Here is a 24,935-nt window from a genome sequence, read left to right on the forward strand (position 1 = left end):
GTACTCCTCCTCCTTATCTTCACTGATGCAGCCCACGATGCAGGAGTCATCAGAGAAACAGCCTGAGACAGGCCGCACTGGTGCTGCTGTCCTCATTCCTCCTTATGAAGTAGCAGGGGAAAAAAAACAATGATCATTTATCAGTCTACACTGTAGAACTATTAGGAGTTCTATTGGTACTGCAGGGGTGGGGGGGGGGGATAAGCAGAACTAAAATGTTGTTATAGTTTGTGACAGTCTATCTGCACTATCAAATATACAGTCTGGGAAAACATGTAGATACTGTTTAATAAATACTTCATCTGCTTCTCATACTCCATGCTAGGGGGCTGAATGTCTCCTTTTGGGTTCCTGAACATGTAGGGGTGGAAGGAAATGAAACTGTGGATGTACACACATCCACACACATACATATACACAAACACACAGTATAATATACAAAAACTACTAGGCATGAGTATATGAGGCAGGGCAGGAACCTAAAGGTAGAAATGATAAATACTTGTTTTAGAACAGGTAATGCTGGCTTAAATCTAACATCACACAGAATAGGAAAACATCCCACTGGACTCTTCACACATTCCAATACACAAGAGACGGTAAAACCTATTCTGTTAGACTGTAAAAGATATGAGGATGTAAGAACTGAGCTAGAGATGCAAATTGGAAAGCAAAACATGACACTAGAGAACTTGTTGGGAAAAAAACAACTGGAAAAATGCACCGTTCCCTAAAAAATTATCTGAAAAATACTGGGATAAGTGAGAGACTTCAGTAATTATTATTGTTATTATTACTTTTTTCCCTGCCAATCTGCTGCCCACACTCCAGTCCAGTAGGTGGCGGTAATGCACCTTAAGTTGTTTTACCAACCGCCATTAAAACCAAAAGAAGAAGAAGTACACGAAGAAGAAATCTACTGGCCACGTGACCTCGGATGGACTCCTAAACGGCTCTGTCCTCCCTTTTCCTAGTGCGCTTTACATGGCACTTATAATAGAGGCCTGTGATACCCTATATAGTGCACTTAATGTCTGATGAGGAGCGTTTTGGGATTTAGCCTGGAGGTCTAACTGGTATACTGGAGCCCACATGAATAACCTTTAAGTTGCTAATGAGGTTATTAACGATTGAAACAGGTGAAGTTAGATTAGATAGTTGAATGGATGTTGAATATTGATATTCTAACGCTTGCAAAGCGATTCAATTAAGAACAGGTTTACATACATGTTTATATACAGCTAGCTAACAGGCTAGCCTCCCGTGCTTGCGAGTAAATGTTAGTACATTTCATAATATAAGTGTTCAGCCATGTCCGCCTCTAAAGCGTTGTTTCTGAGTGTGTTAAGGCACAGAGTTGCTGTAAAGCTGTGGAGGAGAAATGTCACCACCTGGTCACCTGTTGGAGCTGCTTTCAACGCCAAAGCTGTCCGAAGACTGGATCTGTTTCAACAAAATGTGGTATGCAAGCTACCTTCATTCATTCTGTGAGCAACACACCCACTGGCTCTTCTATCAGCTCTGTTTATCAGGAAGGAATATGATTAATCAGTGTTGAGCAGTTTGTCAGTTCTCTCTCTCTCTCTCTCCCTCTCTTCCATCTATCAGTGGAATGGGAACACCTGCTTTTGTATTCATTTAATTTATGAACACACAAGGCTATATGTAACAGAATAAGGTGAACATCCATCCATCTTCTACTGTTCTTGGTAGGGGTCACATTGGCCACAGGCTCAGTGTCTCTTCCTAGCCACAGTTACCCAGAAGAGATATAATCTCTCCAGTGGGTGCTGGTCTTACCCAGAGCTCTTTGTCCAGTCCCCGATACAGCGGACATTGTTGTAAAGTACCCAGACCTCCTCAGTGGGCTTCTCCTGATTTGGAGGAGTAGCACCTCTACTCTAAGGCTCTCCTGGATGGCAAGCTCCTCACCCTAGCACAGAGAGTAAACCCAGAAACCCTGTGGCGAAACCTAATTTCCATATATTCATGACCTTATTCTGTCAGTCACTACCCACAGCTCATGCCCATAGGTGAGCATAGGAACATGGATTGTCTGGTAAATAAAAAGCTTAATCCACAGCCTGAGCTTTTGCTCCCCCAGTACAGACTGGTACAGTGACTATAACACTGTTGTCGCTGACCCCATTCAAGCTCACACTCTTGTTTTCCATCACATGTGAAATAAGATTTAAAAATAAATAAATACTTTTTAACTTGCCCCCTGATCTCGCTCTGAGAATCATGGCTTTGAAACGCTTGCGTGCATGTCAGTGTTCCAGTTCTGACAGTGTTGAGAGAATATCATCTACAAATATCAAGGATGTTCCCTCTAACCCAGGGGTGTCAAATTCATTATAGTTCAGGGGCCACATACAGACTAATTAGATGTCAAGTGGGCCGGGCCAATAAAATCATAGCATAATTACCTATAAATAACAATAAGTCCATGTTTTTCCCTTTGTTTTTGTGCAAAGAAGTACAAGTACATTAGGGAAATCTATATTTAATGAAGTATCCTTTTAGAAAACATATCATGATCAACCTCAGATTTCTTAAAACAAACATGCATTTTGCTTCTGAATATCATTTACATGTGTGCATTACAACTGGTCACAGTGTTTGTACAAATGCAAAAAACTTTAAGTCACAAGTATTTGGAACTGACAAATATAGTATTGCACTTTAAAATTTATGGCATTGCATGAACAATAGGATTCCACCAAACCAAACTCTTTTGTAGTGAAGCTGTTGACTAACATTAAATTGCACATTTTTAACTATTACCCATTCATCTGTCCATTTTTCTTGGAAAACTCTACACTCTGTATCCACTTTTCTCCTTTTTGATAAAGACATTTTTGTTAATGAGGTTGTGGGGACGAGTACAAAATAGGGTAGACTACACCGTAATAACAAACAGCAGGAGGCGCATTGCTACCATCGGTCTGAGTCCCAGACATGTTTGCCGCGTCTTCTACTCTGATTAAAACAGTGCACCCCTAGCGGATAATTTAGGAATAGCATTTTATTAAAAAAAAAAAATTCTAGTCCGTGTCTCTTATGCATTTTTTCACTTTCAAACTTCATCCTGGGGGCCGGATTGAACCACCTAGCGGGCTGGTTTCGGCGCGCGGGCCGTAGGTCTGACACCCCTGCACGTTAGAGTCTAACCTGTCCATGAAAACCACAAACACGAGATGAGAGACAATCAGTCTGATGAGTCTGACACACACTGTAAACAATTTTGACCTAACCAAGGTAGAAATGATAGGTCTATGAGTCCATGTTAAAGTTGTTTTGGGGCTGCTTTCAATCAAACCCTGCAACATATCTACATGAACCTTGATTTGACCCAATCACATGACGTCAGCAATGATTGAAAGACTTTAAGCAAGTATATTCTAGACCTGCTCCTTCCCACTTTCTTTTCACTCTAATTCAGAGTAGATGTATTGGTGTGAACATGACCTGAAAGATAATGGATTGTGTATATATGTATAGTGCCCTCCACTTACACTGGCACCCTTGGTAAATATGAGCAAAGAAGGCTGTGAAAAATTGTCTCTTGTTTAACCTTTTGATATATATAACAATTATTGGCACCCTTTTAGTCAATACTTTGTGCTACCTCCCTTTGCCAAGATAACCTCTGAGTCTTATCCTGTAATGCCTGATGAGGTTGGAGAATACATGGCAAGGGATCTGAGATCATTCCTACATACAGAATCTCTACAGATCATTCAAAGTTCCATGCTAGCTGGTCTCCTCTTCAGTTCACCCCACAGGTTTTCTATGGGTTTCAGGGGACTGTGATGGCCATGGCAGGAATGTCCTGCAGGAACCACCTCTGGTGTTTATTGCCAGAAAGCTCTATTTTGGTTTCATCTGACTATAGAACCCGATCCCATTTGAAGTTCCAGTAGTGTCTGGCAAACTGAAGACGCTTGAGTTTGTTTTTTGGATGAGAGTAGAGGCTTTTTTCTTCCAAACAACTTGTGGTGATGTAGGTGGCTTCAGATTGTAGTTTTGGAGGCTTTCTGTGACCCCAAGACGCAACTAACTTCTGCAGTTCTCCAGCTGTGATCCCTGAAGTTTTTTTGCCACTCGGACCATCCTCATCACAGTGCGTTGAGACATGATAGACACACGTCCAGTTCCAGGTTGATTCATAACATTTCCAGTTGACTGGAACTTCTTAATTATTGCCCTGATGGTGGAAATGGGCATTTACAATGCTTCTGCTATTTCCTTATAGCTACTTTTCATTTTTACATTTTTCCAAAGGTCTTGCTGGAGCCTGTAACTTTACATCCACTTGTTATTCTTCATGTATGGTTCATGTTGGTGTAGGGTTTGTTTGGCATTCCTGAGCTGAGCTGCACAGATGGATTTGAGGTGATGCAGGAGAAAGCTCTGCAGGAGACCGAGCACCTGGTGGAGAAAGCTTGCAGCACGCCGCCTGGCCGTGTGACTGTGGAAACATTTGATAACCTCTCGGACAGTTTATGCAGAGTGGCTGATCTGGTAACCCTGACTCATATATTCATTTATCGATTCATGTGTTTGTTTATACAGGAAACACTGAGATCATATATGTTAGTACTTTACAACAAAATATATCCGAACTTCAGACATTGCTGAAATGTTTGCTTACCAAAATCCTTTGAGGAAATTTATAACCACTTGTCTCTTTGTTCTACATGTAAGAAGAAATTTTAATGTAGCTTTATAACTGCTGTACAATGGCCTTATAAGTAAAAATAAATATAACTCTTTCATTGATCTACACAGTGGTGTCAGAGATGCTGGACAATAAGTTAGATTAATGTTATTTCCTACAGAACATTTCCTAATGTTATTCCCTGCGTTTTTTTTTTGTGTGTTTTTTTTTTTTTAAATAAATAGGCAGACTTTATTAAAGTGGCCCATCCTGATCCATTGTACCGAGATGCAGCAGAGAAAACCTGTATACAGATCGGTACTACAGTCGAGAAGTATGTCTACCTTTCATGCACTTCTCTTATTCTGATAAATCTAGAAATCTAGTCTAATCTGCTTATTTGTTGTGAACCTCCCACTGATCTTCATCACAGGCTTAACACAAATGTTGAGTTGTGTAAGAGTTTAAAGGACCTGTTGGGTAATGAAGAGGTGATGGCCAAACTGGATCCAGAAACAAGGTATGTCTTTAGTACTGTTTTTCTTTGTTTATGTAACTGTTGGTCAAATTTTGTCAGCTCCTCCTTTTAATAATATTGATGGTTAATGACCCTTTTTTACTTCATCAGCAATTTATTTTTTAAGCTGATATAAAACTATACGGTATTTTTAAACATCTGTTTTAGAAGGTTTTGTTTACTCTATTAATAAATGTAAAAAAAACCCCAAAAAACACCTTAATTTGAACAATTCAAGCTTGTTTTTTTGTATAGGAGAGTTGCTGAGCTGTTCATGTTTGACTTTGAGATAAGTGGGATTCACCTGGATGAAAAACAGGTCAGGTTCATTTTACATGGTTTCATCTTCATCATGTTTTAATTTGCCATTGAACGAACAATCATCTACAACTACAATTCATTTTGCAGCTCTTTATGCCACACCACTCTTAAGTTCTTGAATCCGATTGGTCAGAAGTTGTTGAATGTCTATAACACTATGGCTTTTGCCTTAAGTTTTCTGATACGGGAATGTCTTGATGACGGAAGACTTTGCAATTTCCTGTTTCTTGAACAAGCCGTTATTTTGTTTTATATTAACTTTAACATGCAGAAAAAGGAGAGACTGGTGCTGCTGTAAACCAGTTTCATATGACATCAGGAACTTGTTTCATGGACATTCCATAACATTTAATGTAGCTATAAATAGATAAAACAATGAAATGTCATTCTTTAGTACATAAAATTGTTAGATTTGGCATAGATGTGGTTTAAAAAAAAAAGAGGAATAAAACATTTCAGGTCATGGAGTTGTAGGAAAATAATCAACTTTGGTGTGGTAACTATAACTTTATTATTTTCCTATAACAGCATGACCTGGAATGCTGAAATGTTTTATTCTTTTCTCATTCATTCACGTTCATATATACAAAAATTGTTATTTATTTATTTATTTTTCTTTCTTTCTTTCTCAGAGGAAAGAAGCAGTCAAGTTGAATGTTCAGCTGTTGGATCTCAATAATCAGTATCTTATGGGCTGCCACATGCCAAACCGAATAGACATGAGAGCACTCCCTAAACACATCCTCCATCAATTTACCAACGAAGGGAAATACGTACAGATTGGGGGACTGCATGCTGATTCACCTGATGATCTGGTACGGTTCACAAGCAGGGGGTCTGTGTTTCATAGTTCTGTGCATTTTGAGTTGATCTTATTTATAAATCATTCATGTTTGCTCCAGACTCCTTGTGGTAGCCATTTCACTAAAAACAGCTATAGCACAGTAGTTCAGCAGTAGCTCTGTATAAAGAAAAGAAAATGTTTGAGTTGGACATCATTGCAGTTAGACACTGTCACACATTTAGTTAGGATACACATATTGTAATATTGTATTTGATCTATGTCCGTATCTTTTGAAATGACTGACCCTCACTAACATTTTCTCCAAAAATGGACAGTTTGCATTTTTATATATAAAATATAAAGACCCATATCTGTTGCACATCATTTCTACAACTCGCATGTCTCTCTTGTAATCTTGAGACGTAGCACTGGTTGCTTTTAATATGTAATTTTTTTGGTTATATTATCAGTTCTAATGTAAAGCCAGTTTAGAATTGCTATATGGAGATATGGAAATCTTGAAAAAGTCTGGATTTGAAGCAAACATTTGGAATATATCATCTTGCAGTGACACGTGTGTGTGTATATCTTATGTATTTGTGATTTCAGATTCGGGAAGTTGCCTACAGGATTTTCCTGTACCCAAATGAAAATATGATGCGCACCCTTGACGAACTGCTGTCTTGTAGACATAAACTGGCTAAGCTGGTCGGCTATAAATCTTATGCACACAGGGCGTTAAAAGGGGCCATGGCCAAAAGCCCAGGTAATAATTTTTTTTTTGTACAGGTTGTGCTCCTCCCACTTGTGAATAAATATTTTGTGTTTTTTATTATTCAAATTCTCTGAACAAACATGCTCTGAATAAACACAGTTTATTGTAATTTAGAAGCCTACTTTGTCCTGCATTTTAAAGTCTTTTTTATTATTTCCCCACAGACACTGTGATGACCTTCCTGCAGCTTTTGACAGACAAACTCAAAGACAGGTAGAGTTTTCCATATAAACTAGATGATTAACATGAATCAAATGATTTTGAAAAAGGGACACATTTCTAATGTCATTCAAAAATGACATTATGACATCATCATAGTATATAAGTATCTGTTCATGCGCAGGGCCTTCTGATAATTTCCCAGGAATTATACCATATCTCATTTTTGTCTATAGTCCTGTAAGTATTCCCAGGATTCTTTTATATCTTAAAATAAAATACCCAACTAAGTTCATTCATTAAAATATTGCAAGCAGGTATAAACATAAATATGAACTGTGGGAGCGGATGGGATTGAAAACAATGATTCTCTAAATTCCAGCACAAAAAATGCATGTCTCTCTTTGTAGTTTCCTTTATTGTGGACCAAAAAAGTGTGCATTTTACATGCATTTCTTGTGAGTAGGTTCTCAGCAAAATGCTTTTTCTAATAAATGCCATTATTCTCCACAAGGTGACAGTATGCACTAAATGTTAAATCACCATTGATAATTTTCACATTTTAGTGTGACAGATAAATTCTGGTGTGTGCTTATTTGCTAGGACTGAAAAAGACTTTCAGATGATGAGAGAAATGAAGACCAGATTCAATCCCAGAAATCCAGTAAGCACCTAAATAGTGCTTTATTTTGCTTATATAAGAACAGTTTGTGTAGCTGCATCACATATATGTGCACAACATTCAGTGCATTATGTCTCTGCACTGCAGGATCTTATGCCATGGGATCACCCCTATTTGAGTGGTGTTGTACGTGCTGAGAGGTGAGTTTGGTTTAATATTGTAGTTATTGAATAACAGTACCATAAAGTATCGTATCTCTCTTACTGTAGTGTTGCATAGTGTTTGTCGTTTATCTCTCTTGAGATGAATGCAGTTAGAATCCAACCCTGGGATCTGTCTTTTTAAAATCCGTCCTCTTTAAACAGAGCCGGCAGTGGCTGAAGCCCTTTGTTTGAAATTTGGCTCTGAGATTTAGGATTGCACAGCCATGCTCGTCCCCAGTTTATTAATGAACTCTGCTCTGGCTGCACTGTTCAGTCCTTCACTAAAGCCTCTGCTACACTGGCAGACATGTTAACAGGCTTTTATTGCAAGCATTCTTGCTTTTAGGACCTCTGAGCGGTTTCCAACATGGGGCTTTTGGCAGCAGTTTTGTCTGAATGAGGGAGGAAAGGAAGTTTTCTTTAGTCGTTAAGACTCTTTCTTTTTTTTTTTTCCGCTACATGAGACTGAAATATTTCTGAAACATCTTAAGAGCTGTACTTAATTTAAGGCCAATGTAATATGTTAGACTTTAATGGATTAATTTCACACTGTAGTCATTATACTTGGATATCTAGAACTCTACATTAATACATGGTATACATTATGCAGTGGATAAAGTATAATTAATAAGGTAATTTAATACATTGTAAGGAATTTAATATTATCAGAGGTCCATATCAACGGAACTAAAGTCATCTAGAAAGGGCTTTAATTTACCTTCTTAAATTTTTATTTGGTATAACTTGTCTGTTATCTAGGACCTCTAAAAATACAGTAATCCTAATCATCTGCACTGAGTGTGTGTTTGGACTGCTTGAAGAACCAAGAATATTTTAATTGCTGCTAATCCGTATGAGGAAAGACATGTCTGATGGAAATTTGTGCGTAATGATTTAATAACCTGAAAAAAATGTTTGATTTGCTGTTAATTCAGTATGTTCAAAACGTATAGCAAATAGAGTAGTATGAGCAATAGCATTTAATATATAATTTATAAATGTAAAATCGAATAAGCATAGGTGGAGATTTTACACACGAGGCACCAAGAAGTGCTGAGCACTTTGGTGCTGAGTTTTGGGCTGAGCAAAGGCACATATAATCACACTTTTTAAAAAAGTTATTATATAATATTATATCAATGCTAAAACACATCACTGCTATTTTATTTTATTTCCTTTCCTTTTATTAGTTGCCTGCTTGGCTCACCTATATTTTAAAAATATATTATATTAATATTTATATTATATAAAAGTTAATTAGTCTTTTAAAGTATGACTTCATTTAAATCTGACCTATTATAAAATTGGTCAAAATCTTGGATATGAATAGAGTTCACATAAGTACTATTCAGTTTTTTTCCCATTTCCAACCTTAAACAGCTTTTATAGAAAAAAAAAACAGCAAATTTCCGTAACTGTCTTTTTGCTGCAACCTTAGACGGAAGCATCTCTGACATGGATTCACATCAGTTAATTTTTCACCCATCACCATTTACGCTTTCTTCTTCTCATCCTCAGATCCTAGATAGCCTATTGAATACGTTTCTGTATCGGCTCACTGTCACAATACCTGCATTCATTAGTGTGTGCAAATTTGTTTATATATATAAATAAGCTTGCATTTTGGCATATGAAATCTAAGTAAATGACTTTATATGACTAAATTTAAATAAATGTGCTAGTTTCATGCTTCTGAAGCTGATTTATCAACTGTGCTCAAATCATCACTTGATCTCATATGACAGTTTAATGAATCAGACACAGATATGTTCATACATTATTCTGCATGCTCAAATCTGCACTTATTTTTACACAAATGTAAAATACAAGGATAATATCTGTCCAGTATCACGAGGACCTGCCTAAATGCTCACCATGTAGGATATGATTGACTGTTCAAGTAATACAAATTACTTAAAGCCTAAAAAGTCTCCTATCTTCTTCTCTATTTGTTCTGCTACTCTTAAGAGAAATATTTTCAGAAACAGGATAAATGTGTTTTGTGTCTCATTATGTTGCTTTTTGACTTTTAAGAGTAACAGCTTTTCTGTTGTGGGAATTGAATGTGTATTTTGTGCCATCATGTCGAAGTGCTTGTTGCTTGTTGCAGGTTTAACATTGAGCCAAGCCTCTACAGCCCTTATTTCTCACTCGGAGTCTGTATGGAAGGTCTGAACAGACTTTTTACACAGCTCTTTGGTGTGTCACTTTTGGCTGAACAGCCTAGTGCAGGAGAAGTGTGGAGTGAGGATGTACGCAAACTGGTAAGCAGCTTAGACACTCCACCTGTAGGCTAGATTATGTGACTGGGAAAAAGCTTCATACAAAAGACAGCAAAGTGTGACTTTCCTTACTGCTTATTATGTTGGATCTCTGATCTGTCGTTTTAAATTGTACCTTCAGGCAGTGGTACATGAATCTGAAGGATTGCTGGGATACATTTACTGTGACTTCTTCTATAGACCAGACAAACCTCATCAGGTAGAGTATAACTTACATATGCTCTACTTCTCATGTGTCATATATGCTTCCAGGCTATAATAAACTGAGCCATATAAAGTTCACATGACTGACAGATATATTACGTATATCAATAGGATGTATATTGACATTAATATTGTGTGTTATACAAATGTCAAGCCCCACATTTGAGTCTGAAAATCATCTCAACCAATTATAGTAGGCACATACAGGTATAAAGGATTATTTAATAATAGTCAAACATATGCCATGTTCCTGTTTCTAGGTTGTGTTACCATGTTAGTGTGAAGAATTTGACCATACATTTATGTTTTCCCAGGACTGCCATTTCACTATCCGTGGAGGACGGCGGCTGGACGATGGCCAGTACCAGTTGCCGGTGGTGGTGCTCATGCTGAACCTCCCTCATCCTACCAAGAGTGCACCTACTCTCCTCACACCAGCCATGATGGAGAACCTCTTCCACGAAATGGGTCACGCCATGCACTCAATGCTCGCTCGCACACGTTACCAGCATGTTACTGGTAAGACACATGCATGTTTCTAAACATTTAACTTTGGTTAATTTAACTAACATTTGGTTCTGTCTACAGTCTACAAATATGAATTATTTACTGAGGGGAGAAAATACTGCCACTGGGACAAATAGATTTTAACATCCAATAAGTTACAGAGGTTTGCATTCTCCAGTGGTTTCTGGTTTTAAAGAAAATATACCTCAATGTTACCTCCTATGTCATTTATTTACAAATAAAAGTAATTCCAGCATGTTAAAAATGAAATGTGGGTGTCATGCAACACATTGATAGAAATGAGTACACATTCATGTACACAGTGACATATGAGCAAATCTGCATCTGCTTTACGAAAATGTTGTATGACATCACATCAAGTGGCAATTTGAGCACAAATGATGATTGAAAGTAGCTCCTGCCTCCTGGTCGCTTATGTCATATGCATACAACACCCCCAAATTTACCCTGAAATACACTTCAGTGAGACTGCATTCGAGGCCGTTGTGCTGAGTTTGCTGGAAATAAAGAAGTTTCCAAAGAGGAAACGGTGGTCTAATAGATTTGCATTTTGCCATCCTTTTGTTTTTAACTGAAATTAATGGTATCATATAGGAGTATACAGAGAGTATGATTTCTCTCTTATAAAATCAGGTATAAAATGGAACCTTTTTCAGACCTCACCAGCAGGTAATTCTGTTTATAACTAGGTTTTTCATTTTACAGTCAGATTTAACTAAATTCAGATTTAATTAAAGCTTCATTTATAAATACACACGAATCTAAGTTTTTATATACAGTGCTGTACAAAAGTAATATTTGCATAATCTCTTGCTAAATAAGTACTGTGCTCTATATACAGTACTGTTTTATTCTGCTGTTTACACTGATTTCTCCTGTTTTGTGTGTATCTCGTACTAAATAGTTTTAGATCTTCAAACGAAATGCAACATGAAACAAAGGCAACCTGAGTAAACACACAATAGTTTGTTTTCTTTCATTGAAGCAAAAAAACAACAAAGTTATCCAAAACCTATCACCTGTGTGAAAAATTATTTGCCCCCTTAAACTTAAAATCTGTTTGTGTCACCTTTAGCAGCAATAACTTCAACCAAACACTGATAACTGTAGGTCAGTCTTTCACTTACTTATAGGACTAGTACTGAAGACCGGACATCCTCCTTTAGGATTTTCTGGTAGAGAGCAGAATTCATGTTTTCCTAAATTATTGCAAGTTGCTCACACCCTGAAGCAGCAAAGCATCCCCACACCATCACACCTCCACCACCATGCTTGACTGTAGGTGTGATGTTTTTTTTGTGGAATACAGTGTTTGGTTTATGCCAGATATAGATTTATGCCCCTGTCTTCAAAACAGTTCCACTTTCGACTCCTCAATACACAGAACATTCTCCCAGAAGGTTTGAGGATCATCAAGGTGTGTTTTGGCAAAATTCAGATGAGCCTTAATGTTCTTCTGGGTTAGCCGTGGTTTTCACCTCACCACTCTTCCATGGATGCCATTTTTGTCCAGTGTCTTTCTGATAGTGGTGTCATGAACCTTTAAAGTGACCTTTATAAGTAACCAATAAAGTGACCTTTATTGATGCAGGAGAAGCCTGTAGTTCCTTTGAAGTTGTCTTTGGCTCTTTTTTGACTTGGATTACTAGTTTCTGTGCTCTTGGAGGAATTTTGGAAGGTCGGCTACTTCTGGGAAGGTTCACTACTGTGCCGAGTTTTTCCATTTGGAGATAATGGCTCTCACTGTGGTTCTTTGGAGTCCCAGAGCCTTTGAAATAGCTTCGTAACCCTTCCCAGACTGATGTATTTCAATCACCTTCTTCCTCATCATTTCTGGAATTTCTTTCAATATTGACAGTGTGTTACTGGGTAAGACCTTTTAACCAACGTCATGCTGTTTAAGAAGTTGTATTTAATTTTTGATTTGATTGAACAGGGTTTGCAGTAATCAGGCCTGGTTGAGTCTAGTACAGCTGATTTGGAGAGTCAGTAAAAGTATTCATTTTCTCACAGTCCCAGTTGGTATTGGATAACTTGTTTGCTTCAGTAAATAACATTATCAATTAAAAACAATATTTTGTGTGAAACAATTAAATTAAATTTACACAAAAACAGAAGGCCAATACTTTTTCACAGCACTACTTTGAAATGTTTATTGGTAAGGACATGTAGCAGTTGCTATTTATATCATATTCTGAAATTAAAATGCTTTTATCCTCATGCACTGGAGTCTTTACAAATAAAGGGAAGTTTATTCATCTGAACATCACCAAAAGTTGTTCCGTTCTCAGGATCACCATGCTTGACAATGCATAGAAAACAAGTCCTTATCCTGACATGATAAAATCTTTATTTCATATAATCAGAACACTAAAGGAAATGAAAGAAATGAATTATGGTGTTGAAATCAAATTAGGTTTTAAAAAAAAAAAAAAAAAAAAAAACCACCCTCACAGTTTGTATAAAGCCCCTCTGTCAGACACCACATTGAGGTCAGTGCTTTGTGTTGCCATTTGCACTCAACTGAAGGACTAATTAAAGATCTCCTTAATTGTCCGATGTATTTCCACATTTGTAACTGAAATTTGAACTGATTTTTATTAAGGCCTGCTTGTGCTATGCATAATCACATTTGTAATAGAAATTCTGAATCAGCATTTTGCTTCTTTCTGACTTAACAGGAACGAGGTGTGCCACTGATTTCGCTGAGGTGCCTTCTATACTAATGGAGTACTTTGCCACTGATTATCGTGTGATCGGCCAGTTTGCTCGCCACTATCAGACAGGACAGGTAATATGTGTCTTTATTGCACATGCAGTATTTATTATACAAGTTTGTTCTTATGCATAACAGAGGTTTTTGTACCTGTGATATATCCTCCAAGCCTTTGCCTGAGAGCATGGTGGCACGACTTTGCGAATCCAAGAAAGTGTGTGGTGCTGCTGACACACAACTTCAGGTAATTCTGTGAACCATCATGTAAAAAATAGGACAACATTATACATGATGCATTTAATACTGAAATCATTTAACACACTGTTGCTTTAAATCTGTGTTACAGGTTTTCTATGCAGCTTTGGACCAGGTTTATCACGGCAAACCCCAAACACGATCAACAACCGATATCCTGATAGACATGCAACAGAAGTACTACGGCTTACCTTATGTTCCCAACACAGTAAGTACTCGAGAGCTAAATGAGGATTCATGGAGTAGAGTGGTGGTTGTAATGTTGACACACCCACACATTTTTTATTATTAAAAAGAAGGGGTACAAACTTTATCTGTAATTCTTTGGAAATTTGGATGCCCTTTTTTTTTTTTTGCTGTCTACATGCTCAAACAGCAGTTAAACAAGATGTTTGTTGACTATGCCACACATTGGATGGTTAATGATGCAGCAAGGCAGTGACGGGACATTTAATATCCTACAGGTGGTCTAAAATATTATGATCCATTACAGCTATTTAACTTAATGGATGTTTCGGATTCCTTCCCTGACTAATCTTTAATAACATCTTACAGTCTTGCACATGTGCTCTGTTTAAGAGTACAAAAAGCACATCAGAGGTGAGAATTTTGGCTGCCACACAGAATCATTATGTCTGATACCCAAGCATTTATCGGATTAAAATGTTTCTCCTCCTTCTCGTCTTTCTTTTTTAGGCGGTCTTTAAAAGCAGTGGTATACTTTTGATTGCTACACTGTGAATGAACACTCCCTAGGGGAAGGATTTGAAACTCTCTTGTTTCAGGAGCTATTTAAAAAAGAAAATGCTTCTTGCAGATCCTTAGCTGCAAGGAGTTAAACATGGAGATGGCCAATTGAGAGCCAGGGCAATGTAAAGTTACGCTTTTGAGTTTGGATTGGCACTTAAAATTTCTACTAGTCTGTAATTATGTGAAACCATGGGGAATCAGCGCTCTCTCTCTCTCTCTCTCTCTCTCTCTCTCTCTCTCTCTCTCTCAGTAAGTATTCCCCTTGAATTGCTCCAGTGTGTTTACCATCCTTTAAATCATCGGTCCTTCCTTTTTTTTTTTTATCTGTTTAAACTCCTTCTCAGGGGAATGCTGCTAATAGTTTGTATCCATTTTGCTCTTTCAAGCATATTTTATCAGCGATAAAAGAGATTGTCAGTGCTTACTTTAAAATCCTTCTTGTCCACTCATCATGCACTTCAGTGCTGCTTACGTTCATCATTTACAGCAAGGCCAAATTGCTTAAAGTCATACATTCGTCATACTGTCATGTAAAGATCAGTGTCATTGAAACTTGCTCAAAGTCTGGGTTAACATGCTTTAAGAGTATGGAAATGCATTGTGGGATATTTCCTCTGTTTGATTATGTTGAATCAAAGATGAAAATGGTTTCAATATAGTAATTGAACTAGTTAGTTCATTTTGTAAATTGATCGTATTTGATTGTACAAATATTTTATTAAACTAATGATGCTAAATTGAGCCTTCTACATGGTGGCATAGTAGGTAGCATTGCTGCCTCACAGCTCCAGGGTGCTCATTATCTCCATGTTTTTTTGCAATTTCTAGACGCACACCAAACAAAATAGCAAAGGAACCAAGTATCAATTTTGCCCTGATTCAGACTTGGCAAATGGACTAATATGTGTGAAAAACACCCTAAATTCCCCCTAGGTGAGAATGGGTATGTGAATGTGTGTGTGTGGTGCCCTGTGATGGACCCCAGTCTCATCCTCTGGAACCATGTGACCCTGACCAGCATTAAAACAGTTAATGAAGATGGATGAATGAAGGAATGAACCATCATTTGAAATGTCAATTTTCTTACTTGCACAATATCTGTTTTCTTGTAAACTCCTTGTATGTAAAATGTACAGCCTCTGGACACATGGGCCTTTAGTCTAGTTGCAAAAATAATTGAATCTTCTGTTTAAAGAAATAGCGGATGTCTAAAACCCAGCTGATCTAAGAGTGCCTCGGCATAGTACTACGGTTTAGCTGTTTGATCCTGGTCTTCGTTAGAGTTCAGTTTTTACACGTTAAGGTCCCTTCCTTGAGTGCTGTTTACACTTATGAAAGTCGTTATGTGCCAGATGGGAGTTGTCAGGCTGACACTCTGCAGCTTGAGTACATTTCATGTGACTAGAGCACTCTCTCCCACCCAATGTTTAAATAAGCCCATCCTTTTCAAACAACCTGTTAGTGTCCAAAATTTTAACCCTAGACATGCATGGCTGAATGTTACTGTCCCTGATTAGCTATGTTAATTTGCTGAAGATCCGATTTCAGTCGTATCAGGAATAAAATGTTCTTGTTTACAGTATGCATAACTACTGTCTAATAAGCATTTATTTTTAAAGCCTATAGTTTTATTTCCCATAGCACATAGATCACATGTTTAGAAATATTATAGCCTGCCATTAAGCATGGATCTCTCATTTTCTCAAACAGGATAAAATGTCCTGTTGTTCTGCAGTGTAATGGATGTTTCTGTCTCTAAGCAGTGCCTTTGAACTGCTAAGCTCTTCAAAATGTAACTGGGGTATGACTTGGCCTGAAACATTAACTTCACCATAAATGAAAAGTCAGCCCTGCTTTGAAAATGTTTTGTAATGCAGAAAAGGGTATTACAGGTTTCTTGTCCCTTTGTCATTAGAAAAAAAAAAACACAAAAAAAACTTTTTCAAGGTTTTTTTTTTTTTTTTTTTTTAGACTTTGTTCACTTTTCTTGCTAATATTAAAATGAACTGTATCATGAAAATGGAAAATGCAGAATGATCTGCTTTAATGCAGCGAATAAGGAAATGTCCAAAGATAATAGTTTAAGTATGTTCTGAATTTCCAAAAGTTTTCCCACATCTGGAAATGAATGCTTTAAATTAGATACTTTTCCGGACTTTCCAAAGCCTTCTATGTGCTGAGAGGTTTGTGTAAACACTTTGTATCTCAAAAGTGGTTATTGTCCAGAACACAAAATATGTGGAGAAAGGGTTGATGGTTTTTGCACTTAAACATACAGTTGAGATTCAAAGTTTACACAGGCCTTGCAGAATCTGCAAAATGTTAATTAAATTAAAAAAGAGGGATCATAAAAATTGCAATTTAAATGTTTGTTTTATTTTATTTAGTACTGCCCTGAATAAGCTATTTCACATAACAGATGTCTACATATAGTCCACAAGATACAATAATAACTGTAACACGATACTTTATGAGCCAGGGGGATGTAAACTTTTCAACAGGATGATCAGTGTAAATTATTTTGTTTGAATATCTTTTTTTTTTTTTTTTTTTTTCCCAGTACTGCCCTTCAGATGAGTTTCCCAGAAGACACAATAATAACAATTTACACCGATCATCCTGTTCAAAAGTTTACACCCCCTGTCTCTTAATGTATCGTGTTGCCTTCTTGAGAAACAGTGTATATTTGAACCTTTTGTAATAGTTGTGTACGAGTCCCTCAGTTGCCCTGAGTGTGGAAAAAAATGTATCTCAAAAGGAAAGGGGTCAAATATGCTGGAGGTGCTTAAAAACCAAATAGTGTGTAGAACCTGGAGGTTTTTTCTTAAGAACAGTGGGCAGATTAACTACTTAGGACAAACAAGGGATTCATGAAACTAACAACTATCACAAAAACTGTCTTTGATCATCCAGGTAACAACACAGTATTAAGAACTCCGCTTATGTAAACTTTTGAACTGGTTCAATTGTGTAAATTCCGTAATATGTGAAATAGCTTATTCAAGGTAGTACAACATTTTTTTAAATTTTTTTTTAAATTGCAATTTTTATGATCCCTCTTTTTTTTATTATTATTTATTTTTTATTTTTTAAATTAATATTTTGCAGATTCTGCAAGGCCTACGTAAACTTAACCTCAACTGTACATGAATATATTAAAGGCAGAAGAACAAAATGAGCCTCATTCAAGTTGGATTACTTGTATCCAAGAGGGATTGGAAATTTAATGATTTAATAAAAAGCAGTGTAGAGCTTTATGTAACAGCCTCTAGCTCTAGTCTGAATACAACAGGATCTTTTGCAGGCTGGATCCAAGTGGCAGCTTTTTCCACTCTAAAACACCTCATCTCCATCTAAACATGGGACATATTGTTTATTACTACACTATTTTGTGCAAATATGTTTCTCCTTCTTGACAATTCTAAAAATCGAGCCTTCGCAGCCGTGTTTAAAACAATACGCAACAATGTTTCCTTGAGCCATTTTAACTGCTGAATGTTAAGGGGGCTTTACTTTTGCATTGCTACTTGTCCTGGACTGAATGCAAGCAGTCTTGAAGTCATAAAAACAAAGCATATGAACGCTGTCCAAGCTATGAAAACCCCAGAGCACATTTGTAATCACTAATCCAGCTCTAATTTGTTTTGTAAATACAGGCATGGCAGCTGAGATTCAGTCACCTCATTGGCTACGGGGCCAAGTACTACTCTTACCTGATGTCTCGAGCTGTAGCCTCCATGGTCTGGAGGCAGTGTTTCCATAAGGACCCCTTAAACAGGTGTGCTCATGTGGCTTTGTTTATATGAGAGACAGTTGTTGTTTTTTTTAACCATTTGATCCACTTAATAATGCTTTTTCAAAGGACATCACCACATCCAAGACAAAAAATAAGGTTGTTTTACCTGAACTTTGAATGTACAGTTTGCATGAAAATCAACCCCATCATTAATCAGTTCCAGAAAACACCACCATCGCTTTGTTTGAGCTTTACCCTTATTACTGGTGAATGGATTTATTCGTTTTTCTGCTTTCCTGTCAGTTAATACCTGGTTTTGTTAAGACTATGTATTTCAATGAACTATTCTGAAGAGTCTATTCTTAAGGCCATGGCCTGCTGGTGATGCTGGCCATGCTGGCTCTGTTATCTGAACGTGTCTGTGTTGGTTCTGTGTCAGGGAAACTGGAGAGCGCTACCGGCGAGAGATGCTGGCTCATGGGGGAGGGAAGGAGCCCATGCTGATGGTGGAAGGTGAGCCTTTTTTTTTTTTTAATGCCTCTGCCTCTGAGTGGTGGAGATATTACATTTCTGGGTAGTATGTCCGTCTGTAAACAATAGTAAACCCCTGTCACTGGTTTTAATTACACAATATAATTTGGTAATTGAAAATTAAATAACTAATTTGGTTTTAATTGCACAATAGTAAGCCTAATGTTACCTAGCTTGTTATAAAAATTGGGTTACACAATATAATAGCCTAACATTCGAAGGCTTGCTTCTGTTTGGCTTTAATTGCATGGTATAACATTAGCAAGCTTGCTAGTGGCTTGGCTACTGGTCAACACATTTTAAGTTAACCTACTTTTGGCACCCTTGCTACAACTTGGTATTAATTACAAGATTAAAAGTACAATGACTAAAGTTAAAAAGCTACTGATGGAGACTTAACATTATCTTTATAAAATAATGTTATAAGATAAGTCACTAGCTTTCAAGCTTAGCGCACTGCTGGGTTTAAGTAGCTAGCCAGTTTAATGTTGCTTAATAAGCACAGGTCAGATTTGCTCACTTCCATTTTACCAATGCTACTTACAGCCAGTGCAAATAGAAACTGATAATGAAAATGGGCTATTGGTTGAATCTGTTTACTCAAAGCTGTGAAGCCACATTCAAGAAAATCAAGTTATGAGGTTCAATTTAGTGAACTATATACTCTAACATTCATTGGCTGATTGTCAAAGTCCATAAAATGAAACCAGGTGTTTTTGAGTTGGGCAAACAGCAATGTAGTGCAGCATTTTTTTAAACAACACCACAGGCTATACTGGTTCTAAAGTCTCTGAAGTAGTGGGACTGCATCACGACTCATGAAGTATATTGGTCATAAAACAGTAGCTGTGTTATTTAATTTTACATTTGTATGAGTCATGACTGTTTTCCTACTTGTGGTGCTAGATTAAGCAGGACTCGTTGCAGCAAGTCTTAATACCCTTTGCCGCCATAATGGATCATAACACGGATTTAGTGTGGAAAATGCAGGGGTTTCTCTGAGTTCAGAGATCTGATAGCTCACTGCACATATTTACTATATCATTATTTCACTCAAACCCTTATCCCCATCCATCATTGCTGTACACGTCATTGCAGAACACTTTTTTTTTTTTACCGCACTCTTGTGCAAATATGTATCTTTCTTTTATAATCCTAAAATTTGAGCCTCTTCAGTCTCACCATTCCCCCCATGAGAGTATTACTGTTGTCCATGTATTGCCAAGTGGGGAGACGGCTTCAGTTTCACCCTGCTCCACTGGGCCTGGTTTCCACGGCAGCTCGAGTGAAATCAGTCATCCTAGAACCCTACAGAAATCCGCCGCTGGCTATGCACCAACTCCTGAGCGTCTTTCAGGCTCCTGGTGCTGAAAAGTCCCGGACGGATTAGATGGCAGCTCAGGGAGCAGAAAACGATCAACTGACTGCCATGCTGACTGAAGCCTTGTGTTCCCCAGCCAGAAGCACAGAGAGTTGTATGTGCAGGGCTGTGTGCTAGTTGTCTGGCTTATTTTTTTTTCTTTCTTTCTTTTTTTGCTTTTTTAAATCAAGAACTGGATCTGTGTCTAATTTCTCTTTCTTTGGAGTTTTGTGATAAACCCATAACTGAGGCTTCACAGTTCCTCTTCAACAGCATTACGATTTGCATTTGCAGCTTATAAAGTAGATATGCAAAGTGTAACATTGCTCATCATAAGTTAATTAAAATTCCTAAGTCTTTTTCTAAAAGTCAACTTGATTTTCATGAAGGTAATTATAAATTATAGCACACCCATTTTCTGCTGTTCACTCTTTTGAAGCTGGTTTACCCCTGATCCGTAATTATAGAAGCTGTGATGAAGTAGTTTGCCTTTAGGAGTAATATGAGGTTATGGGTTACAACTTGTGACATGTTTCAAATGCAGGCAAAATAGTGGTGGAGAAAAGAGAAAAAACAATCGATGTGAGAAAGGCAGTAATTCCTTGTAAATCCCAATAGCACAACCTATTAAAGTCAAAGTAGAGTTTAAGAACAGAGGGCACCAAGAGGAACTTGGCTTAGTTTTTATGAATACTTTACAAACTTATGAACTCAAACACATTTTTAGACACTCGGTATTGCAAAGACATTTTGTTCCCTTATCATACTACAATAGAGTAAACAGCATTCACACAGTTTCCAAACATGTTTCAAGTTACTCACTATTGTTAGTTGCTTCTCATGCTCGGTCTAAGGATTTGATCGGGTAACACCTCCTTCAGCCGTGTCTTTCAGCTTTATAGCGTATTGAATGACCAGGTCGTCACTTTGTAGTGGTTAAATCACAAAGTGTGCTTTTACTGAAACCTTGATTTTATCCACTTCCCAAAGTCAAAGCAGGACAACCCTAATCATGTTATACCATGCCTGATTATGCCCAGCTAAGCTCCAGCACAGTGCAGACTTCAAAAACCTCAAGGTGTGGCAGATCCTGTGGGAGCGATACCATGCCATTACATGGGGCTTAATTGAGAAGAAATAGCTCTCGCTCACACTTTGATGTCGTTTTATAAATTTTTTTTATTTATTTTTTTTTATTGTGAGTTTGCTCCCCAAGAGTCATCATTAAACCAAGCTGTCGAGCCTTGGACCAATCAAGGAGATAGCCATCTTCCTGCTCTGCCAGTAAATAAATAAATATTCAGTGAAATGTAGGAAATGTGCTTGCCAAATTGCATTGGAAGTTGAATCCAGCCAATGTTCTGTACAAACTAGGATCATGCTGTTCTGAAGAGAAACTGTAACAGTGAAATTATATATATATATATGTGTGTGTGTGTATGTATGTATGTATATGTGTATATAAAGTATCTAAAATGTTCTGATGGGTGTGGTTGGCTTTTGACTGCCTATTGCTGAAAATGATCAGTTCTTTCATAGAATTTAAAGAAGGCACTGTACAATACCAAAAACATATTAAATATATAGATATATTATATTTTATTTGGCATCCTTAACTTGATGACTTTTGTCTACTATGTGCAAAGAATTTCTTGAAGCTTGCCTGCTAGTCCCATCTGGAGCAAAGTCAGGAAATTGCAGTTATTATAGAAAGTGATGGTGATGTAAGAGACAGCAAGCATCTAAATAGAGGTCAGTTTATGCAGATTCACCCTCCGATTACCACGTGAGAGTTTAACATTGCACTGATAATTATTATTATTACAACTGGTCATTCTTACCCCTGGACACATTTACGACATGAGGGTGATTCATTCCTTTGCAAGCAAGTCCTTGCTTATAACATGTAAACACTTCCTAAGTGCTTAGTGTATGACTATAGTGTTAGAATTCAGTTTTCAGACATAAAGTTAACTGACGTAAGCTTGTGCGCTGTGCGTTAAATACGTGTGTGTGTGTATGCACGCACATGCATACGCGTGTGTCAGTCATCTGCCCCAGGGTAAGGTGTGACTGAAGTTGAGTCTATTGAACTGATACACCAGTGCCCTCTGCATATTAAGTTTATTAAAACCCATGGGTCCACTGAATAGTCACTGATTAGTACTTTTTAGATTCTTCTTTGCTATGAGTTTGCTTTACTGTGGATGTGTGTGTGCACGGTCCTCTGGGTAAGGTTGATTTTCCACAGGATATTACAAGATATAATTTTCAGTCAGAGCTGTTTTTGGTTTGTGTGCCAGAGTTTAACAGGACTGTTGTAAAATAGGACCTTTTTTTTCGGTTCTTTATATATGGTAGTGATTCTTGATATTTAGTTTATGATGTCTTTAACAGTGTGCACATGTAGGTTCGTGTGTGTGTGTGTGTGTGTGTGTGTGTGTGTGTGTGTGTGTGTTGGAGGTGACCCATGCAGGAAAGAGGGGGCGGGGAGGAGGGCCTATTTACATTGGCAACTCTTCAAGGGGAAATGAGCAGACTTCAAAGCGTGAGAGCCATGGAATTGTAAAATGAGTGCACACACAGTTCAGGAGGCAACAGGCTGACTGCTGAAACACACACAGTCACAGCAATGTTGTGAGGGAGCTGCTTAGCAGGGGTGTGTGTGTGTGTGTGTGTGAGAGGAAATTCTGTACTCAAATCAATAGATTGAATGCATATTATACATTGTGAATTGTTTCCTTTCCGTGTATTGTTATCTATTGAACCTGTACCTCTATGTGCTTGATGTTCTTCTGATGTATTATTAAAGTAATATACAATCCATTTTTGCTTTCTTAGTTTTTTTTTTTTGGTTTTTTTTTTTAATTCTTTTACTTTTCTCATGCAGGCATGTTGCAGAAAAGACCGTCCATCGAGGATTTTGTTGATGCCCTCGTCTCTGAACTGGACCCAGATTTTGAGACATTCTTCATGGACTCAGAGGGATGAATCACTACCTCTCAAATCCTACTCTGAATAAAAGGGAAGGTCCTAGAACTCAGCGGGGGCTGTCTAGGGTCACAGTTATACACTTTAATGCTGCAATCCGTTCTGAAGTGATTAAGGTTACGTGTTCCACAGTGAGATCTCTGAATAGGGTCCTTTTCTGTAGGTGTTGAATATAAAGGCCACTAGAAATATGATACAATTTTTTTTTTTTTATGCCCAAGCCAAAGCATTTTACACTGACAATCCAACATTAAGTTGATATAAGCAGAGATGCGATTTCGTTTGCCATTTATGTTGTTACAATTAGCAATACAAATGCTAGTTTTACCTGAGGCAGCAATAAAACACAAAACATAAAGCACAGAGCTAACATGCTACAGCTATATCATAGCTTTATACTAACATTGAAAATGTTATCCGAAGCAGAATTTCCATCACTTGTTTCCAACATGCACTATATAGCCAAAAGTACGTGGACACCTAATAATCACTTCAAACTGAACCGCACCACATCTTCAGCCTGTAAAGGCTTTGGTAATCAGATTAATCAAAGTGTGTTAAAAAAGCTAAAGTATGTCACTTGGTAAAGAACCTTTACCTTTAACAGAAACATGAACCTAATAATTAGAATGAAATTAATCCTTCTGTGACACATGTATAATATGCACTAATTATGCCTTATTATTTACTAATTGCATACATGGATATACACCTAAATCCCTAAGAGAACTAATTTTCAATGGAAATCCTGCATGAGTTCATTATAATATTTGATGAGAATAATGTGTAATTGAATAGTGTTTTCATTTTGGCCTCAGAGCTTGTGTTAAACACTGTGTTAAATTGAGCTACTTTAACATTTGTGCTTGCTGTTATTGGGACCGGTCCATTAAGGGTTCTTCTAAAGGGCTTGTAACCCTTTGAGAGCAAAACACTGCTGTAGGTCCATAGAGAACCATTAAAGTTTTCCAGGGTATCCCCCATGGAAAAAACCAAATACTTTGAAATTGATTTAATTATTCACTCACATTTATTCACTCAGGTGCTGCCCTGTCTGTTTGTCTATTTTTTTATTATTATTAATCTCTTTATCCCTTCATCTTTTTGATCATGGTCACTGCCTTAACTCAAAGCCCTAGACATGTGATCACAAATTCCCTGCTAGCTTTTTTTCCCATCTACAAAGCGCCTGTGGAATGTTGGCTAAATTCCTCCGGAGTGTCTTGATTGTTAAGAAGCACCTATTAAATTATAGTTTGTTTTTTTTTTGTACATGGAACGTTCTTGTTAACAATGTTCTGGGGATTTTCATCAAATCCTTTAGACTCACTGAGATAAAATTGCTGTAGATACAGACTGTAACCAACAACATTAAATTACAGGTAAACTACAGAGCTTCACATTTTTGTATTGAATTATGGTTGGAAGAGTTTGTTGTAATTGAAATATCTTTTTATGTATGTATTACTCTTGTTCAATTCAGTGATCTTTATTTATTTACAAATATGAAGAGCAATAAAGTTCATGTTCAACAAAGA

At 37.3% G+C, this 24,935-nt stretch overlaps 1 protein-coding gene and 1 long non-coding RNA gene across 2 annotated transcripts; one reads left to right on the forward strand and one right to left on the reverse strand.

Annotated features, from left to right (window-relative positions):
• Positions 1–922: 922 nt before the first annotated feature.
• On the forward strand, positions 923–24,886 carry mipepa (mitochondrial intermediate peptidase a). The gene is made up of 19 exons (XM_053646812.1): positions 923–1,461; positions 4,354–4,527; positions 4,909–4,997; positions 5,097–5,183; positions 5,436–5,499; positions 6,134–6,316; positions 6,895–7,051; positions 7,225–7,273; positions 7,823–7,883; positions 7,989–8,041; positions 10,155–10,308; positions 10,448–10,525; positions 10,845–11,049; positions 13,740–13,849; positions 13,944–14,018; positions 14,121–14,237; positions 18,436–18,557; positions 18,955–19,028; positions 23,297–24,886. The coding sequence occupies exons 1-19, from the start codon at positions 1,312–1,314 to the stop codon at positions 23,395–23,397; spliced, it is 2,103 nt and encodes a 700-aa protein (XP_053502787.1). The 5' UTR covers positions 923–1,311; the 3' UTR covers positions 23,398–24,886.
• On the reverse strand, positions 6,327–21,318 carry LOC128621211 (uncharacterized). Its single transcript, XR_008388246.1, has 3 exons — positions 21,229–21,318; positions 13,925–14,024; positions 6,327–6,462 (listed from the first exon to the last, which is right to left on the reverse strand). It is a non-coding gene; the product is annotated as an uncharacterized LOC128621211 (long non-coding RNA).
• Positions 24,887–24,935: the final 49 nt, after the last annotated feature.

Source organism: Ictalurus furcatus, chromosome 17 (genome assembly GCF_023375685.1).
Source record: "Ictalurus furcatus strain D&B chromosome 17, Billie_1.0, whole genome shotgun sequence".
Taxonomy (NCBI): Eukaryota; Metazoa; Chordata; class Actinopteri; order Siluriformes; family Ictaluridae; genus Ictalurus; species Ictalurus furcatus.

Bases quoted from the DNA above. Each gene is read 5' to 3' on its own strand.
- mipepa (XM_053646812.1), top strand. From the start codon at position 1,312: ATGTCCGCCTCTAAAGCGTTGTTTCTGAGTGTGTTAAGGCACAGAGTT. The intron at 7,884-7,988 runs GTAAGCACCTAA...TCTGCACTGCAG, and splicing joins GATTCAATCCCAGAAATCCA to GATCTTATGCCATGGGATCA. The intron at 14,019-14,120 runs GTAATTCTGTGA...TCTGTGTTACAG, and splicing joins CTGCTGACACACAACTTCAG to GTTTTCTATGCAGCTTTGGA.